The following is a 19,273-nucleotide window of genomic DNA, read 5'->3' as shown; positions in this document are numbered from 1 at the left end:
AGGTGCCACACTAAGCACTACAGCTCTCACTGTTGTGGTTGGTAGCCAAACTCCTCATTGGTATAGAATGGACAATTTGTTTAAAAGGCAAAATAAATACTACTTGTCTATGAAGAAAAAGGTTTCATCCTACAAAGTCCTACTACTGAATTTCACAAAATCTCCATTTAGAAAAATCTGGAACTCAAGTAAAGAACTGATTTGTCTCAAATCATCACTCTGCAGCACAACATATAGTTTGTTTTCAAAACAGCTATAGATGAAATTCCATTGGTCCACTGAGTAAGCTAATAGCTTTAATAATTTTATCTGGCATGCTATGGAATTATTGAGTTTCTTCCACCTCTCTCAAGAAATCCTTTCATACAACAAAAGGAAGAAATATGTAAATAAGCACCTAAAACTCTATTTAAAAATTTTCTACATATATACTGTGATAATCAGTAATATAAATCATAAATACACAACACTTCATATGGTAATACATTAATTTCTATTACTGCAGTATTTTAAATTTATTATCTTTTTTTCTCTTTCCCAGTAAAAAAAAAAAAAAAAAAAATACACACACTGCTGTAAATCTGCTCAAAAAGGCCAGAACATTTGTAGGTAAGCACTTGCAAAATGCGTACATCTCAGTGTGTACATATAACATTATACCATCCACATTCTTAGACATTAACACCAAGAAAACTTATCAGAACAGTAAACCAGACAGTGAGATTCTAATAATAACAGCAGCAACGGGAAAGCCTAGCATATAATGTTTTTATAGACTTGGGAGATCCTGCCACTGAGCCAGGGGGTGGGAAGAGGGTCTGGACCATGACATAAAACCACCACATTGTTCGCTGGCCTTTCCCCAAGCAGCTGCATGAAAGAAGTCTTGGTGAAAAGTCATACAAAGAATGCTGTTACACAGCATTCCTGATCATCATCCACTGGAATCAGATTTCAAAGGAACAACTTGTATAGCAAAATCAAACCTTTTAAGCTCACAGAAAAGTGTGGAAAAAGATTACTGCAAGAAAATGATTTAAATGCGAGATGCACGATATTAGATAGAAGTGAACAATTTGCTTAAAAAACAGAATGCATACTCAGTACTATGAGAAGATAAAAGAACTGGGATTCAAAAAGCTACAATCAGTCCAAATGGTCATGATTTTATTTCCTCTTCACTGAGTGTCAAAAATCCAAAGGAAATTACTGCAACAGTTTAGGAAATATTACTGAACTGAAAGGCCCAAAACTGTCAAATGCCAACAGTTTTCAAGTATCTTCAAACAAATGCTCACTTGTTACATCTCTGTTTTTCAAAAAATGTGTTTATATTTTATCCAACTACTAATCCACTTACCAATCCACCAAGCTAAAGGAAAATTAATCTTTCAATAGCCTTCTTATATGTAAGACAGCAAATCAATAAGCAACTCAGATACGCATCAGGTTTTCTCATTTTAAAAAACTTTTATATTTAGTAATGTTTAAAACCACAACATGAACATGAATACCAAATTCATCAAGGAATTCTGTCAACAAATCTATTCTGAAAGAAAAGCTGCTTTTTCAATTCAATCTTCCTTTTCTACTTTTAGTGTCAATAAGGAAAGAATAAATAACAATTTAAAAAAACCAGGTAATAGCCTAACGGAGTTTATGTAATTCCAGCCTCTGAACACAGGAAAAGTCCTCATGTTTATGTAAAAACAAAGTCCATATGCAGGAAAGATTATTTTTTGTTCATAAAACTTAACCATAGCCCTAAGACAATCATAGGTGTTAGGCAAACAAAGTATTAAAACTTATTCAAAGCTAATTCCTAAAATTTCTTACAAACATCCTGCTCATAACTGTGCAATGTCCTATTACTCTTAAAACTTAACTAAATCAAATGTGTAGCTAAATACAGTCAACTCTTAACAATCCTTACGACAGATAAACCCGCTGGCAGATAAGCCACACCACAGATACTAGTCCAGACTCCACTCAGCTAAATCTAAGAGTATTGTTTCTAGGATCTGTGTAAGTGCAGGAGCAGAATGACCATTTTCACACAGTGCAGAGACTGAACAAGCATGTTCAAACAGACCTTAGCTGCTCCTGCTCAAGGTCAGTTTAAGTCTCTGACAATGGAAAGCACGGGAGGGACACTGAAGCAGACTAGGACATAGCCCACACAAATCCAGACTCAGTTATCTCTTTGGGATCATTTCAGGTTCTGATTACAGCACCAATGGCCACCATCACCAAGCCAAGAACAGGCAGTCATCTGTGTACTCTTCAGTGTACCCAAAAAGGTTACGGGAAGAGGTACTGGAAAGGTGAGCACAGAACAACTGACCCTTGCCACCCCAGTTTGCAAATACCAAGCATCAAATTTGCATCAAATAAAACCATGAGGTAACAGGCTCAAAAGAAACTCATGGACACATTGTACTGATCAGCCTTGCCACACATGGACACTATACAGAAGAGAACACTTCAATAGTGTGATAGACTCGTCTTCCATCAAACACAAAAATACCATGTCTGAAGCAAGATGTCCCAAAGCATAAATGCCTGTAGGCTGGGAAACTATTCTCAGAAGGCACAGAAGACCCTTTTCAAGAATCTAGTTCATAATGTCAAAGAGAGCAGGACAAATGTTGTTTGGCCTCCATGGTATGTTCCTCTCCTATTACTATCTCAAGCTGTAACGTTTAAGCTTTCTGTAAAATCCATGACAGTACTGCTCCAATAATGCTGTACTTCAGAAATCACTGAAAATTGTAAATTCTGTATTTGCCATAGATGACACTAGAGGACCCACATTAACCTGATAAGTACAACTAAGGCAGAGTCAAACTCCAAACAGAAATATAAAATCTAAAAAGCGAATCTAAAAAAAATGTTCATCTCTAAAAGGTCAGATAAGCAGCAACAGGCCAGTAAAAGGAGGGGGAGCAAGAAGAAGAATGCACACAAAGTAACCTCGCACTATGTGGGGAGGTGGGAGGGAGGGAGGGACAAAAACCTCACAAAATACCAACACAACCATACCATATGCTACCATAATATATAGTCAATTAATTATACTTATAGTCAGTTAATAATACCTCTAAACAACACAAGTTTGATTCCCAGACTACTGCCATACATGTAGTGCCCCAGAGTTCTTGAAGGCAAGACAACATCATTACAGAAGAGCCCTAAGATTAGGCTGCCTTCAGTTACAGTTGTGCAACTGACTTAAGACAGATCATATACAGGCTGCTGCTAAAAGAACCCTCCTGGGCATTCCTTCTATCAGCATTAGCATGGGCAGCTAGGTCAGGGAAGTTTTCATGCAGCTGAAAAGGAATGCAGGGCAGAAAAAAAAGGAAAAGTTTTAAAAACAAATACCACCACAAAGGAGGAGGAAACAATGTATAGCAAGGTCCTCACTGCAGTAACTGCATCTTACTGCAGGTTACGAAAATCACAGAACATTATAGTAAAAGCTCAGTAGCCCATTAATCTTCTGAACATAAAAGAAAATACGGCACCTTCAATGCCCAAAACACAGTCCTTCACCTTATTATAAAGCAAATATCCAGAAGACTCTTAAAAAAAAAAACCTGCAGGAGCAGCAGGCCATGTATGGGCTAAGCTATCTGCATATTCAAAACAAAAAGCACACTGTTTTTTTCTGGCTACAAAATGGAGTTATTTGTTGCCAGAAGGCAGAAAGAAGAAAAACCTTCTATCACTGACTTAAAATCAGCCATTTCTTCTCTTGTTCTGAAAAGCTAAGACCATTTAATTATCTCTATACTTTGAGAAAGACTGCATAATTACAAGTTTATAAAGCTAGATCCTTACAAGGTTTTATCAGAAATGATTGTTTCCAAGTTTCTTCTCAAATACCTGCATCTTTTTATGATTCATTTGGCAACAAAAGGTGTAAAAGCATCACAAAAAATTAAGTATTAACCTACTGAAAATGCCATTTTAAATGGCAAGCCCATTATCTGATCTTCAACAGTATTTCTTTAAGTCTAAAAATCTTCTGGTACAATCTCTTGTTAGGCAACTCCATGAAAGGAAAATTTCAGGTAAGAATGAAGATTTCTGAAATGCAACACCAGTCAAAGTATTTTCCAAGGTGCACATCCTTCCATAAAGCTATTACTTAAAAAACAGTTGGTCCACAAAATAGAATTTGCTGTTTTCAACACCATGGACAAGGATCTGTTAGAGGCTGGGTGTTTTCAGAAGAAAATATAAATTCCTATGCCTCTCAGGTATGAAATATTCAGTATGAAGTTTTCACTGATGAAAACACTTGGGTATTGAAATTATAGTACAGTGTTATGCCTTTGCTATTGAAACTTAAAGCATTTCAATCCTATAGAGTAATTCACTTTCAGACAAGAACTTACAATTACAATTAATAGGATGCTCACATCTTTGATGCACACTATCAAAATAAGTTCTCAAGACTTGATGCTAAGAAAAAGTTTCAAGACCACGACAGCATAATAGCAAAGCATTCCCAAATACTACTTTAAGTATAAAACCAGAACACACTTCAACTTCTTCATACTCCACAAATTTTCCTGTATATTTCAAGACGTTTGATGCTTTCTTATTACTATTTCCTAAAAATAAAGTGTCCAGCTGTCATTTCTAAAGAAATTAATTCAACATTCCATGTATCAACATGAGAGGAATAATAAAGAAGAGGAATAAGACTTAAGTACGGGGTATTAAGTTGAGTGATGTGTTTGAGTCAGTTGACACTAAAATGGTAAACCTAGAGCACAGATATATATATATGAACAGAGCAGCCAAAGGTACACAAGGGAAAGGGATAGATCAGCACAAACATGAGCAGGCCCTGTGTTCCTGCAATTCAACTGCAACAGAAATAGCAAAGCTGCATCAACACTAAGATACAAATTAGCTAGAATATCATGCATACACCATAGAATCTGCAGAATACAATTTCCATAGACTGTCCAAGTGAATTCCAGAATACAGATCATATTTTCTCCTCTCACAAGAGAAAAGGCTCAGTATCAAAATGACCAGGCTATTTACAGATAGATGATGGATGGAAATTTAGAAGTATCTACCAGAGAGAGAAGGCAGCATTCCAAAAGTGATTCAAAAGTTAATTGAAATTTTACACTCATATCACCCAGATATCAGTATAAAAATAATCAAGCCAGGATATTCAGTGGAGACTCTCTAGCAGTTCTACGCAGCAGGAGCAGAACTGACGATAACCTGAACAGTGAAATTAGAAAGATGCAAGGGAGAGGTAATCACTACTGCAACTTTCCAGCTCTAACTTCTTTGTTACAGAACCTATTAGTAAATCAGGCATGAAAGAGTCAACCTCTGAAAATGCACTGGTGCATTCAGTCTGGGCTATAGACATAAAAATTCCACTTTCCTCCATGAATGGTGCACTTGCAACAGCTTTCTGTAATGCTCAGGCTCCAACTAAAAACACAAAAGATTCATCCATTTTACCCATTAAATCTTATGTTAAAATGCAGTTTTTCTATTGTAACTTTTTTTCCTAAAAATGAAACCAAGAATAATGATAGATGTCCTCAAAGCAATTTGAACCTGAAGTGGACAAATAAGGGTTACTCTAAAACAGTTATCTCTTTCCAAAGCAGTCAGTGTTTTCCTTTATGTATAGGATCCCTATAATTTTTTTTCCACAGATTTATTTCCCTCATACAAAATAAGAGAGTTCACAAAAAGCAAGGATAAAACTTACCCCCATTATCTGTTCTCTTTAAAGCACCATCCTTATGAGGGCATAATTCACATCTCTAGGAAAAAAAGCAAAAGTAAAATAAAAAAATGGAATGATCACAGAAGCATTGAAAAAGCAACCACACACATTAAAACTGTTACCTGATATTAAGGAAGCACCCATTCTTTAAAAGTGAATGGGTGTATTTTCCCTTAACCTTTACTTGAATATTAATGTTATTTTGTGAAAAATAAAGCTCTCTCCTCCAGATCTTCAAATTATGACACACAATAAAGCTACTTGCAGTTCTACCTCCAATTGTCTTCCTGGGTTTCACACCCTGGAATTCTGGAGACAAGCCTCCAAAAACTACAGCACAGGGTGGACTTAAATGCCAAGAACCTTGGACATAGTCCAAAAGTCCTTACTGTATTTCCTTGTCCTAGGCTCTCTGTACTGACCAAGATGGTCAATCATGAAGAAGTGCTGTGGATATGACCAGCACAGGTGCACAGAGCTATGGCTGGCTACACAGTCTCTGCTGGCTGCCACTTATCCTGAGAGACAAAAACCAACTGCACTTTCTGTCTCAGAAAAAGGAGGTCAGAAGTTGACAACTGTAGCAAAACCACATGTCTAGAAATAAGCAGCTTGATCACAAAATGACAGAATAAGCTGAGTTGCAAGGGACCCACAAGGTTCATCAAGGCCCAACTCTTAACCCTGCACATCACCACCCCAAGTGTTGTCCCAATGTGCCCGACAGTATTGTCCAAACACTTCTGGAACTCTGTCAGCACTCCTGGAGCTGTGACCACTTCCTTGGGGAGCCTATTAAGCATGCAACCATACTCAGGGTGAAGAACATTTATCTAATATCCAACCTAAACCTCCCCTGACACAACCTCAGGACATTCCCTGAGGTCCTGTCACTGGTCACCACAAAGAAGAGATCAGTGCCTGACCCTCCTCTTCCCTCATGAGGAAGTTGTAGACTCCAATGATGTTTTCCATTAATCTCCTCCAAGGTGAACAACCCAAGACACTTCTGCTGCTCCTCACACAGCTTCCCCTCAATGCCCTTCACCATCCTCATGGCCCTGCTTTGGACACTAACAGTTAAATCTCTTTTTTATATTGTGGCACCCAGAACTGCCCCCAGCATTCGAGGTGAGGCTGCCCCAGTGCAGAGCAGACCAGACCAGGACAATTCCCTCCCTTGTCCTGCTGGCCATTCTGTCCCTGATGCCCCCCAGGACAGGGTTGGCCCTCCTGGCTGCCAGGGCACTGCTGGCTCAGGTTCAACATGCCATGGACCCCAGGTCCCTTTCCATGGCTCTGCTCTCCAGCATCTCATTCCCCAGGCTGTCTGTACATCCAGGATTGCCCCATCCCAGTGCAGAGTCTGGCATTTGCCCTTCTTAAACTTCATACTGTTGGAGATTGCCCAGTCCTCTAATTTATTAAGTTCTCTCTGCAGGGCCTCCTTGCCTTCAAGGGACTCAACAGCTCCTACCAGTTTTGTATCACCTGCAAACTTGGTTAGTGTCCCTTCTAGTCCTGGGTCAAAGTCATCTGTAATGTAATATTCTTCCAACATACACCAGGATCACAACAGAACAGTTTTTCTGCTATCACTGCCTCCTATCAAGTTCCTAATATCATGTTTACCTTTTAAGTGCCCTAGAGCATGCACACCAATTCCAAACCAGAGATGATAGAAATTACTAGATTTGACCCACACTCCAAGTGCTCCACATTACAAGCACAGGAACACCACTATAGGGGATCCTAAACCTAGGAATCACCATATTACAACCTTTATATATTTCCAGATTAGGGACAACTCAGAGCATAGAAACCCAATCATCTTAAGCAAATCAAGATCATCATATGCAAACTTAACACCATATCCTTCAAACAGAGTGGGACACCTGTTTTCACTGTTCCCTGAACAGAGCTATTTTCCATTACCAGCTAACTGACAAGACAGCAGATAAAGGAGCCTATGATGCTAGCAGTGCCTCAGAAACAGATTGTGCAAACTTATTTGAGGAACTAGAAATTCCATTCCTGAAATTCATATGGCTAAAGTATATCTCGAGGGCTGTCTTACCCTGTAAGAAATTTGTAATACTATCTTTCTCAACCTGTAAAAAAATTTATATTACAGCAAAGAGGCTTTCATAGAGGATAAAATAGAAAAAAACCTTTTTTTTCTCAGTGCACTGGTACATAGAGCTGCACACAGAAAGAAGAATCTTTAGGATTGTAGCCTTTTGTCTTTTGTTTCACTCATCTCTCTCACACTCACAAAAATGATCAGCAATTTATTGAAAGTCAGCATTAAGTCTACGTGAAATTTAGATACAAAAGTGGCTGAAAACATCTTAATCATTCTGCAAGTTGCCTTCAGACTTGGATCATTACTTCTTCCTTTTTTCTTTTTTTTTTTTTTAAGTCAAGACACTGAAATGAACTCATCAGATCATTTTAAACAAAATCCTACTACATATTCAGTATATTTGTGAGCTGTATCTTAACACTTCAGCTCTCCAAATATTAAATACTAAAGTGCTGAGACACACAGTAGCAACAGTGAATTTCTCATACACTGAACTAGATTCCTAAAGAAAGCAGCCTGGTATGCACTGATGGTCACAGTGCAATAAAGTTGGCTCCCAATCCAAAACTGCAAGCTGGCAGCTTAAAGCCAATGAGAGCAGATGATGTAACTGAGAGAAGAGAAGCTGTTAACAGCTTCTACCTTGCCCCACCTCTGCAAGCCTATGGAAGTCTGACACACATTTTCAATAGTGGCAAAACCAGTTTAGGAGGTTCTCTTCTTCCCTTCACCTCCCCCTCAATAATTTCTCTCTCCACCACTCCCTCAGCTACTGACACAACTATCTGCTGGGCTGCCCCTTAGAACAGATCATTGAAATGGAATGAAATAAACTTTTTAACCTTTTAAATTAATTTCATATCAGTGATGCAATTTAAGTACAATTCCACAAACTGTTGCATCAGCAAAACTGAAGGCAGGGAGCCACAGCACTACAGCACCAGTAATTAAAGAATTACCAAGCTTCTTGAGCAAACTTTACCACAAAATAAATCAAAATGATCACAGGACACTAAGATGCAATGACTTGAGCCAGTCCTTTATGCAGAAGAGTTAAGCACGCTCCATTCAGTCTCATCAGCTTCACCTGATTTATTTGTCCTTGTCTGCAAAGACTCGGGTCTCTCATTAATCCTCTGCAGTCCTGGCTGCAACCAGTCAGAGAAGATCCAAGACAGAAAACTGAAGTGGAGGAAGTTTTGACAGCAGAAGAAAACTTAAGTGCAAAACTTGAGTGCAAAATTGCACTCATCTCTCATGGTGCTGAGAACTGGTAACTGCAGAGATATTTGCACTTCGATGACGCAGAGCACTTCTGGTGCCATGAAATCTGGCTACAATCTACAATAAAGTAGCACCCTAGTAAGCCAACAGAGCAGACAGCTACCCCAAGCCCTTCTATTGCCTTTCTCTGCATCAGGAACCTAACTCCTTCCCAGCCTCCACACTCTCAGATTCTGTGACCCATTTCTGCTCTGCCAAGTTTCAATATACACCATGTAGTAAAAAAACAGGAGCTTTGCCTGGTGGGAAACAGTGAATCTCAGACCTTGAGACAAGTAACTAGTAAAGAATTTTTTTTCCTTTAAACTAACATTTTATTACTAGCTCTAAAATGGATGGAATAATATTTTGATCCTTTTATCATGCATGTTGATGATGCAACACAGTATATGGAATAATGTGATGATCCATACAGACAGTCTCTAATATTTGAGCACACAGACCAGGACAGGGCTCTTTTCTCCAGTTGTGTTTTAAGTCTTATCTCTGGCAAAGATTTATGACACAGATTTATTGTCTGAGCATTCAGAAACACTGTGGGGAACTTCTAAACCAGCTGTGCAGGGCAGAGGGAGTAGGTAGCAGGGGCAGATACAACACCTACAAGACACCACAGCACAAATAAGGCAAGCCGCTACAACTGATCAACAATTCAGATAAACATCATCAGGTTAAGCAGCACAAATGTGAACACTACAGAGGCTGACTGTGACCCCAGAGAATTACCATGTCCTCTGGTGTGCTAAAGGGCACCAGTCCAACACAGGGAGGTGCAGCAGCACGTGGTGCTGTAGGTACAGGCAGCTGAATTAGATCTGAAGAGAGTGAAAAGACAAATACTGGCTGAAGGAACACAATGAAGTTGTCGAAAATGACATCATCCTTTTCCTTCCTGTCCTTAGAGAGTGTAAGGACATCTCATTTTTGGAGCTCTTCAGTGGAAGAGACTAAGTTCATGGAGACTAAGTTCTGTCCATGCAGAATTGGGGTGAACTCTCAGCAGGTATGGCTTTAGACTATGAGGTCTCCTGTAGAGGACTAAAGTGAAACCAATCTCAGAGCTGTGAAGCTGGAAGAGTCTGACAGCGTGACTGTCACAACTCACTTCTGAGCTACATAAACAGCAACTTAATTAAGTAAACAAAGACTGATCCTATACTTTAGCATTCAGGCAAACTGAGATTGCCTGGGTCTGATGAAAAACCTACTGCCTCCTGAGGAGTGCAGTCTTTAAAACATCACCCAGCAGAGAACTAAAATCAGAAGCATGCAAGATCCATGCAGAAAAAGAAAGAAAATTTTTATCCCCTCAACACTATTAAAAAGGGGAAAATAACCAAGAAGAAATAAAAAACTGGGTTTTTTTAATTAAAAAAAAACAAACCCAGAGGTGTCCACTAAAGATACATATCAGAAAAAAAGTAGCAAGAATGGAAGACCAAAGTAAAATAAGGAGTTAAATAATTCCAGCTTCCCATACTGAATCAGTTACAGTCCAACTTGGCTCCACTGCACTGTGGTATAAAGTGTTCTTCCTCTATTCTAGATAAATACGCCTTTCCATTTTAACCAGGACTAAGAGCTACCTTAACCAGCCTTAGGTAACATTATACAAATATCATTTTTCAAGTATTTTTGGTAAACCTAGCTCTACCAATTTTTCAACTGGAAAGGCACAGAGAAACTGGTTCAATCCAAGAGACTACCTTATTCATTCATGTTGAAATTACAGGAAAGAGAAAAAGGCAACAGTAAATAGGGAAGATAAAAGAGAGACAGGGACAAGACTATACATGCAGGAGAGAAGAAAAATAGTAATAGGAATATAACATTGTTCTTCCCTCAGGGTTCTGAAAATTTGGAGCACATTCATAAAGCATCATCTGCAGACACCCATTAAATGCTGTCTCTTGCTATAAGAAAACAAAGGTCAAAGAATTCTTGTGCACGTAATTTACTGAATCGTGGCCCAAGCTAGGCCATTGGAACCATTCACCTGAATAATGACTGTCAACCAAGTAAAATCCTGCAGGACTGAATTCCCAGCATTGCAATGAGGCAATAAAACGTTTCTTTCAATGTGACCTGTTAACCTAAATAACACAAGATCTACAGCAGATTAAACAGACCACAGTTCCTTAAAGCCAGCCAAGACACCAAGCTGCAGTTCCAGCTGACTTTACTACAGGCTCACTTTAAGGTAGCATAATTGCACTGTGCTGCCAGAAGAAGATCACTGACCATCCCCTGCTGTGTCCTTTCTACTGTCTTCCTTGCTCTGGGAAAAGCATTCAACTGACTATACGGAAATCCTAGCCAGCAACCTAAAAATATTTTTTTTTAGTCAGATCATTTCTTTGAGCCACCTTTCCATGAGGCTACACAACCAGTGTCAAGATAAAAAATGTAACAGGAACAAAGACAGGTGGTCAGGAAAGGATATAAAGGGTATAAATACCTTATCTGGGAGGTGGCATTATCTACACTGGCTACAAATCAGAGTGGAAGTCCAACTGAAGGCCTTACTTTAAAAAGGACGGAAGGAAGGACAGAAGGAAGGAAAGCATACACTAGAAACAGACCAATTTTATGTTGGTAGTATTGCAGGCAGATTTCTTGCTCAATTTTGTTTTGATACTTCTCCGACATTCATGTATTTCAAGATTTTCAACAGGCATCAGCCATATATCCAAAATGTTGCATTTGGAAGCTTGAATTCCCTGTCAAGGTGCGTATACCCAGCATGACACGCTTCCGAACCATTTTTATTCTCCAAAGTACATTTTCATCACAGAATTACTGTTTCATACTGCTTGACAACAGGAGAAATAAAAACAAAACCCCAAACCCCAACAGTATTTAGCTGAAAGAAACAACTCCATGAGATTGCAATGCATGATCCGTGAAGTTACAAATGACAAAAATAGCAAGTTACATACAATCAGCATAAGAGTTCTTGAAACCCGACACTTAACCTCTTTCAATTTTTTTCATCAACAGGAGTTAAAAGTTATCAGACAAAACATTTTATTCTGCTGCTCCTGTTAATCATTAAACCAACAGAAGAATGGTTAAATCCACTTGTTGCAATTTTACTTCATATTTTAGTGAAAACATGAGCTGGAAGGCAGAAGCAGAGAACAGAATGGAGTCCCCACAATCCAGGAGGAAAAGTGTCAGTGACCTGCCATGCCACTGAGACAGCCGCAAGTCTATGGGGCTGGATGGGATCCACCCAAGGGTACTGAGGGAGCTGGCAGAAGAGCTTGATGACTCACTTTCAAACATCTACCAGCAGCCCTGGCTAATCAGGGAGGTCCTCAGCTGACTGGAGATTAGCAACTGAAACACCAATGTACAAAGAAGGCTGAAAGGAAGATCCAGGGAATTGCAGGACTATCATCCTGACCTCACTGCTGGGGAGGTCATGAAGCAGATCACCTTGAGTGCCATCACAGGGCATATGCTGAACAACCAGGGAAATCAGGCCCAGCCAGCATGGGCAGGTCCTGACTGACCAACCTGATCTCCTTTTGTGACTAAGTGACCCACTTAGGGGATGGGTGAAAGGCTGTGGATGTGCCCACCTGGACTTCAGGAAAGCCTCTCCCACCATGTCCCATAGCATCTCCTGCAGGAACTGGCTGCTCATGGCTTGGCTGGGGCTCTGTTGGATGGGTGGGAAACTGTTGGCATGGCCAGGCCCAGAGGCTGCTGGTGAATGGAATTGCACCCAGCAGCGCTGCCCAGGGCTCAGTGCTGGCACAGCTCTGTTTCATGTCTTTGTCAATGATCCACATGAGGGGATCCAGGGCACCCTCAGGCCCTGCAGACACAGCGAGCTGGGTGGGAGTGTTGAACTGCTGGAGGGCAGGAAGGCTCTGCAGGGGGATCTGCACAGGCTGCACTGATGGGGAGAGCCCAGAGCTCTGAGATCCAACAAGGCCAAGTGCCTGGGGCTGCTCCTGCCCTTGGCTCACAACAACCCCTGCAGCTCCAGCCTGGGGCAGGCTGGCTGCAAAGATGCCTGGAGGGAAAGGTGCTGGGGGTGCTGCTCAACAGCAGCTGAACATGAGCCACAGAGTGCCCAGGTGGCCAAGAGGCCAATGGCATCCTGGCCTGGATCAGCAATGGAGTGGCCAGCAGGGCCAGGACAGTGACCATAACCCTGTACATGGCACTGGTGAGGCCACACCTCAAATCCTGGGTTCAGTTCTGGGCCCCTCACTACAAGAAGGACATTGAGGTGCTGGAGAGAGTCCAAAGAAAGGCAGTGGAGCTGGGGAAGGGTCTGGAGCACAAGTCTGATGAGGAGCAGCTGAGTGAGATGGGGTTGTTTAGCCTGGAGGAGGCTCGGCAAATAGCTTACCTACAACTCCACATCTCTGTGCTCTGAAAAATGGTGTAGCAAGGTGAATGCCAGTCTCTTCTCCCAGCTAACAAATGACAGGACAAGAGGAAATGACCTCAAGTTGCACCAGAGGAGGTTTAGATTGGAATTAGGAAAAATCACTGAAAAGGTGATCAGGCTGATTGGAACAGGCTGCCCAGGGAAGTGGCAAAATCACCATTCCTGAAGTGTTCAAAAGGCATGTGGATGTGGCACTTAGAGACACAGTTTAGTGGTGAATACAGTGGTGCTGAGTTAGCAGCTGCATTCAATGATCACAGAATTTTTTTCCAACCTTAACCATTAGATGAATCTTTCAAATTCTTATGACTTTTTTTAAATCACCCTAGGAGGAAAGAGTCAATTGCCAAGCCTTTTATTGCTTTACTTCTGAATTTGTTTCAAATACATCTATTTTACATCATGCCATGCTACTAGGTATTTGTGTGCATAACAAAATGCACTAACTGAACACACTTTCCCAAAGCACATGGACAGATTTACAAAGGTAAGCAAAGCAGCTGATCAGAAGATCAGTTTCTAATCGATGGCTTTCCAACTGGCAGCCCATGACGCTCTCAGCAGCCCTGATTCCCACTTATCAGCAGCTGCAGAAGCTTGCAGCACAACTGACCGTGTCCAGATACTCATATCCCAAGTTCTGTGGTACAGCTTCACCTGCCTTCACCAGTATCCCGTAGCATTTTGTCTCACTCTTGGGTGTTACCAGAAAAAAAAGACACCTGTAGAAGTCACCCATAATATTCATTATTATATGTAAGATGATCTTTTCCAATCCTACAGACTTCAAATATGCTAGGTAGTCTTAAATACTACCACTGGATGTAATACCTTAATAATAATAATAATAATAATACCTTAATACCTTAATAATAATAATACCCTAATATCTTAATACAGATTTTAAAACTGGTTTAGAAGGGTAAAGATCTTGATATGGGTAGTTATTTTAGTTAAAGCAAAACAATTTAATGCTGGCAGACACATACCTATGGCTGTCAAAAACATAAATATTCTGAGAAAAAAAGACTATTTAGAAAACCGCTGAACAGAAAGTTTATTAAAAATTACATCTAGAGTTTCAGTTATGTCAATGCTGTACATACATCATCTCACCTATACATAATTATTTGAAGTTTATTCAATTCTTTCAATGAAAAATTATCTTCTAAGCTCAAAATGTTCTTGTTATTTATTTTCCTTCTCCCCTAAAGGATCTGAAATTACTATTTTATTTCATCCAGGGGAAAGAATCCTATATTTTCTAATTTCCTTTTATACTTTCTATATTCCTCTTACCCTAGTGTGTTTTCTTCAACAGGAAAAAAAAATTAAAGTAAAAATACAACAACACATGTACATTGGAATGAAAACACTGAAGACAGGAAAAATTCTCTTTTCCCCCTAACAAGCCTGGAAAATTTGGGGTAATTTGTGTTAGATTCAGAAAAATATGGTAACGAACAACCAATGTAAACACAGTTCTGTCTATAACGAGATACCATATTCTAAAGACATTTCAGTGAAAGTGTGCTAATTGAAATCGAGAACCACAACTAGAATATAGTTATTAGAAAACCTAACTCAAATTCAGCTAATCAAGAGGCTATCTACAGAAAAACAAGCATCTTAAAGCCTACAAAGGAACAGCTTTTTGCAAGACTAGATAACAAGAAGAAAAACCCACAGACAATTTGCAGAGTAGTGCAAACCAGTACACTGCTGCCAAGACAGTTCATCTGGAAATCTGGATCTTCACAAAAATTCTATCAATAGATGTGAATTTACAGGCAGCCAGCACAAGAACAGACTCAGCAACAGGATATGCACCAGACTGACCACATCTACATCTGCTGGCAACAGCTTACCCCCACCCTCAGCAGTGATATCTCATGTTTCTATTCCCTGCTTCAAGCCATCTTCAATGAAGCAAGATCACTACTGCCCACATACAAAGAATAACCAGGGAAGATCAACATCTCAGCCCTTGAAGTCTCCAGAAAGTCCAGTAAAACTCACAAGCATTTCCAGCAGCTGCTGAAAATTACTGAACGTCTACTTACACCAAACTTAGGCTATCTATTCATGCCAAATGTTTTTACCCTGATATTTTACTGATAATTGCTTTTGTGCTTTTTCTTTAAAACCAATTAAGTACTATGAAAATTCCCATTAGGGTTTCTTTCTATTTTAACATTCATGCTTTGTTATACTTGCCAGAGTCAGAAGTTCATTTTTCCCCTGCTCAATACAGGAAAAAGTATGAGCTGCTTTAGGAACACATGGCCCAGCCAAAGAAGACACTTCTATCTACAAAACAAAATCCACACTTCTTTATCAGTTTCTAACCTACAGTGGGATAGCAATGTACTTTATCAATATTCCCAACCTACGGTATCTTCAGACCTTATAAAGCCTACAGAAACCTTTTAAACTCACAAAACACCCACCTTCAATATCTTGATCTAAATGACTCTATAAATGATAGCTTACAACCATGCCAGGATTTGAAGCAGAAGTCAGCAAGGAGCTAACTACACAATTTTCAAATATCCAAAAAGAAACAAAGTTGCAATGTTGCACTGTGATTCACACCAGACCCCAGCGTTCATAAACCACAATGAAGAACCAACAGGAATCAAAGCACCTTCTGCCACATCCAAGAATCCCCAACTGGCTGACATCACTAATAGAGCAAACGAATGCCTGCTGTCAGCACTTCTCTTCCAAAGTGCTATGTTCTGCAACTTGACAACTTAAGAAATTAAGTCATCTTCATCTTCAAATAACCATTTCTTGATGCTGACAAATTTGCCAAATCTCTGCCCCATCTCTATTCAGTCATCTGTCCCAGGAGAAAGAAAGAACTTTTTCTTAAAGGAGACAGTTGACAGGTAAAAGAAAAACAGACTGACTACCTGAAGCATTTTGGGGTTTATACCTGGATAAATTAAAGAGACTCAACCTAGTTCTTTTTATCAAGGCATCATATAAAAATATATGCAGATTCAGTTAGCTCTGTCAAAAACATCTACTACTGATAATAAATTTGTAGAATATGACAAGATTAGAAGCACTCAACATGCAAATAAGCATTCTTAAAAATCATCCACTCAGTAAGTACTACAGGTCATATTTAGTCATACTTTCACTCAGTGTGTGGAAGTGAGGTAATGCATAGTACAACGGAACACAGTGATGACACACAAGGTGTAGCATGATCTGGCTACTCCAACTTTGGAAGTCTAAAACCATAAATCTCCCACCATATACTCAAGACTAGTAAGCTCGGCTAGATGTTGCAAAAATCCAAATTATAAACACACACAGAGTTTTCGATTCACACATTGATCTTCAAGATAAAGCATCAGAAGACTATGAGAAATGCCTGTCACATTTGGCTGCATGTCCAACTAAACATCCAATTTTTTTTATCAGCCTCAAAGTATGCAACTGACCCAATTCAATCTGCATCAAGAAAATACAATATGCAATGGTTCATTTCAATGCTCTTCTGCAACATCACAGCTTTACGCTAAAACTTCCTAGCTATAAAATGTTAGCATCAATTCTAAGCAAGGCTTCTCACAAGTCAAGGAACTCCTTGCTTACTTTAGAGACTTCTTCTGAAAGTGAATACAATGAAACAGAGTCATAAAACATTTCCACGTAAGGATTATGCAATTCCTGTAAAGGAATATGTTTTGTTCTAGTCTCACTTTGGTTAGTAATTTTGCCAAAGAACCTTTAGACCATTTACTGAAGTACCTGTTATATTGACATCTATGCTAAAAAATTTTCGATCAAGTAGTACTTGAGTGATGTAACACTGTTGTAAAGCCTGAATACTCTAAGGTAACCATGATTTGCATAATGTAATTATAAACTACTGCACAAATTACATGTACATTTCAGTAAACTGTAGCTAATCAAAAGAAAAAGCAGTAGACCTTTTCTCTGCTGTGGGAAAGTGCTTCAGATAAGTTTATGAACTCATCTGTGTATTTACAAACCAAGTAACAAGTACGTACACAAGCAGGGAAAAATACAGCGCACCAAAAAAAAAAGGAAGAAAAAAAAAAAGGAAGAAAAAAAAAGCAGGAAGGAAGCACAATCACAAGTGGCACAAATACTCCCACTTTGATACACTGGAGAAGTATGCAGAAAGTACACTGCACTTCTGTAGCACCTTCTGCACTTCTTGTACTCCTAACCTTGAAGTCCAGCCACTGTAATGCTGAACAATTCTGTCATCTTTCGAGTTGCAGTACAACAAGGTTTTAGGTCTGAACTCACTACACACACCAACAAAATGTGAACAGGAAAAATATTTTCTCAGACTCATGAAATGCAAAGCAAACCAACACTCACCCATATATGTAATGGACAAGAAACACACATCACTCAATCAATAGTATTTCAAAACAAAAATTTTCACCTTCACCACAATCAGAACAACACAAAGTTTCCACAATCATCCCGCTTTTCTCTCTTACTCTGTTCAGTCCAAGTTTTGCCTGGTACCTCCCCATTACTCTCCTTATCCTTACTTCCTTATGCTCCATCTGTGGCACCAAGATACACCATAGTGAGTTGAACCTGGCTGGATACCAGGTGCTCACCAACACTCTCTGTCACACCCCTCCTCAGAGGGACAGGGGAGAGAAATTGAAAAAAAAGGCTCCTAGGTCAAAATAAAGACAGAGAGAGATCACGGGTAAAGCAAATTCAATTTGGGGAAAAAATAACTTATTACCAAGCAAGTCAGAGTAGGATAACGAGAAAATAAAAACTGAATCTTAAAATATGTTCTCCCCACCCTTCCCAGGCTCAACTTCACTCTCTATTTCCACTACCTCCTCCCACCCGACAGCACAGGGGAATGAGGGCTGTGGTAAGTTCATCACATGCTGTTTCCTCTTCCTTCCCAGGGGTAGAAATCCTCACTTTTCCCCAACTCCAGCATGGGGTCCCTCTGACAGGAGACAGCCCTCTACCAACTCCTCCAACCTAAGTCTTTCTCACTGGCTCCATTTCTTCATAAGCTGCTCCAGCATGTCCCCCCTTCCCTGGGGAGCAGTTCAATAAGAAGACTGCTCCAGTATGGAACCCTAACAGGTCCCAAGTCCTGCCAGCAAACCTGCTCCAGCATGGGCCTCTCTCTACATAAGTCCTGCCAGGAGCCTGCCCTAGCATGGGCTTCCCCTGGGGTCACAACTCTCGTCAGGCGCATCTACCTGCTCCAGCACAGGGTCCTCCACAGGCTGCAGGTGGGCTTCTGCTCCCTGGATGGCTTCCATGGACTGCAGGGGTTCAGCCTGCCTTCCCACAGTCTTCACCACCAGCTGCAAGGGAATCACTGCTCCAGCACCTGGAGCACCTCCTCCCCCTCCTTCTTCACCGACCTTGGTGTCTGCAGAGTTGTCTCTCTCACACATTCTCACTCGTCTCTCCAGCTGCAATTTCTATTCAGCAGGGTTTTTTATCTGTTCTTAAATATGTTATCTCAGGGGCACTGCCACAGTTGCTGATTGGCTCAGCCCTGGCCAGCAGCAGGTCTGTCTTGGAGCTGGGCAGGCTCTGTCAGACACAGGATGTTTCTGGCAGCTTCTCAGAGAAATCCCTCCTGTAGCCCCCTTATTAACAAAACCTTGTCACACAAACCTAATACAATATGCTCTCCCTAAGTATCCTTAGGCAGGCATTTTATCCAAGA

General features: G+C 40.2%; 1 protein-coding gene across 2 annotated transcripts in view; it reads right to left on the bottom strand.

The window, feature by feature from the left end:
* Positions 1-5,779, bottom strand: part of MLLT10 (MLLT10 histone lysine methyltransferase DOT1L cofactor) — a 101,263-nt gene extending 95,484 nt beyond the window's left edge. For both annotated transcript variants that reach the window (XM_031066797.1, XM_031066798.1), the window contains exon 1: positions 5,759-5,779. In XM_031066797.1, coding sequence (XP_030922657.1) covers positions 5,759-5,764 — 6 coding nt within the window. In that variant the 5' untranslated portion in view covers positions 5,765-5,779. The remainder of the gene's footprint in view (positions 1-5,758) is intronic.
* Positions 5,780-19,273: the final 13,494 nt, after the last annotated feature.

The sequence above is a fragment of the Geospiza fortis genome, unplaced genomic scaffold (genome assembly GCF_000277835.1).
Source record: "Geospiza fortis unplaced genomic scaffold, GeoFor_1.0 scaffold138, whole genome shotgun sequence".
Classification (NCBI taxonomy): Eukaryota; Metazoa; Chordata; class Aves; order Passeriformes; family Thraupidae; genus Geospiza; species Geospiza fortis.
The sequence above is the reverse complement of the archived record's forward strand: the minus strand, read 5'-3'. Positions and strand labels throughout refer to the sequence as shown.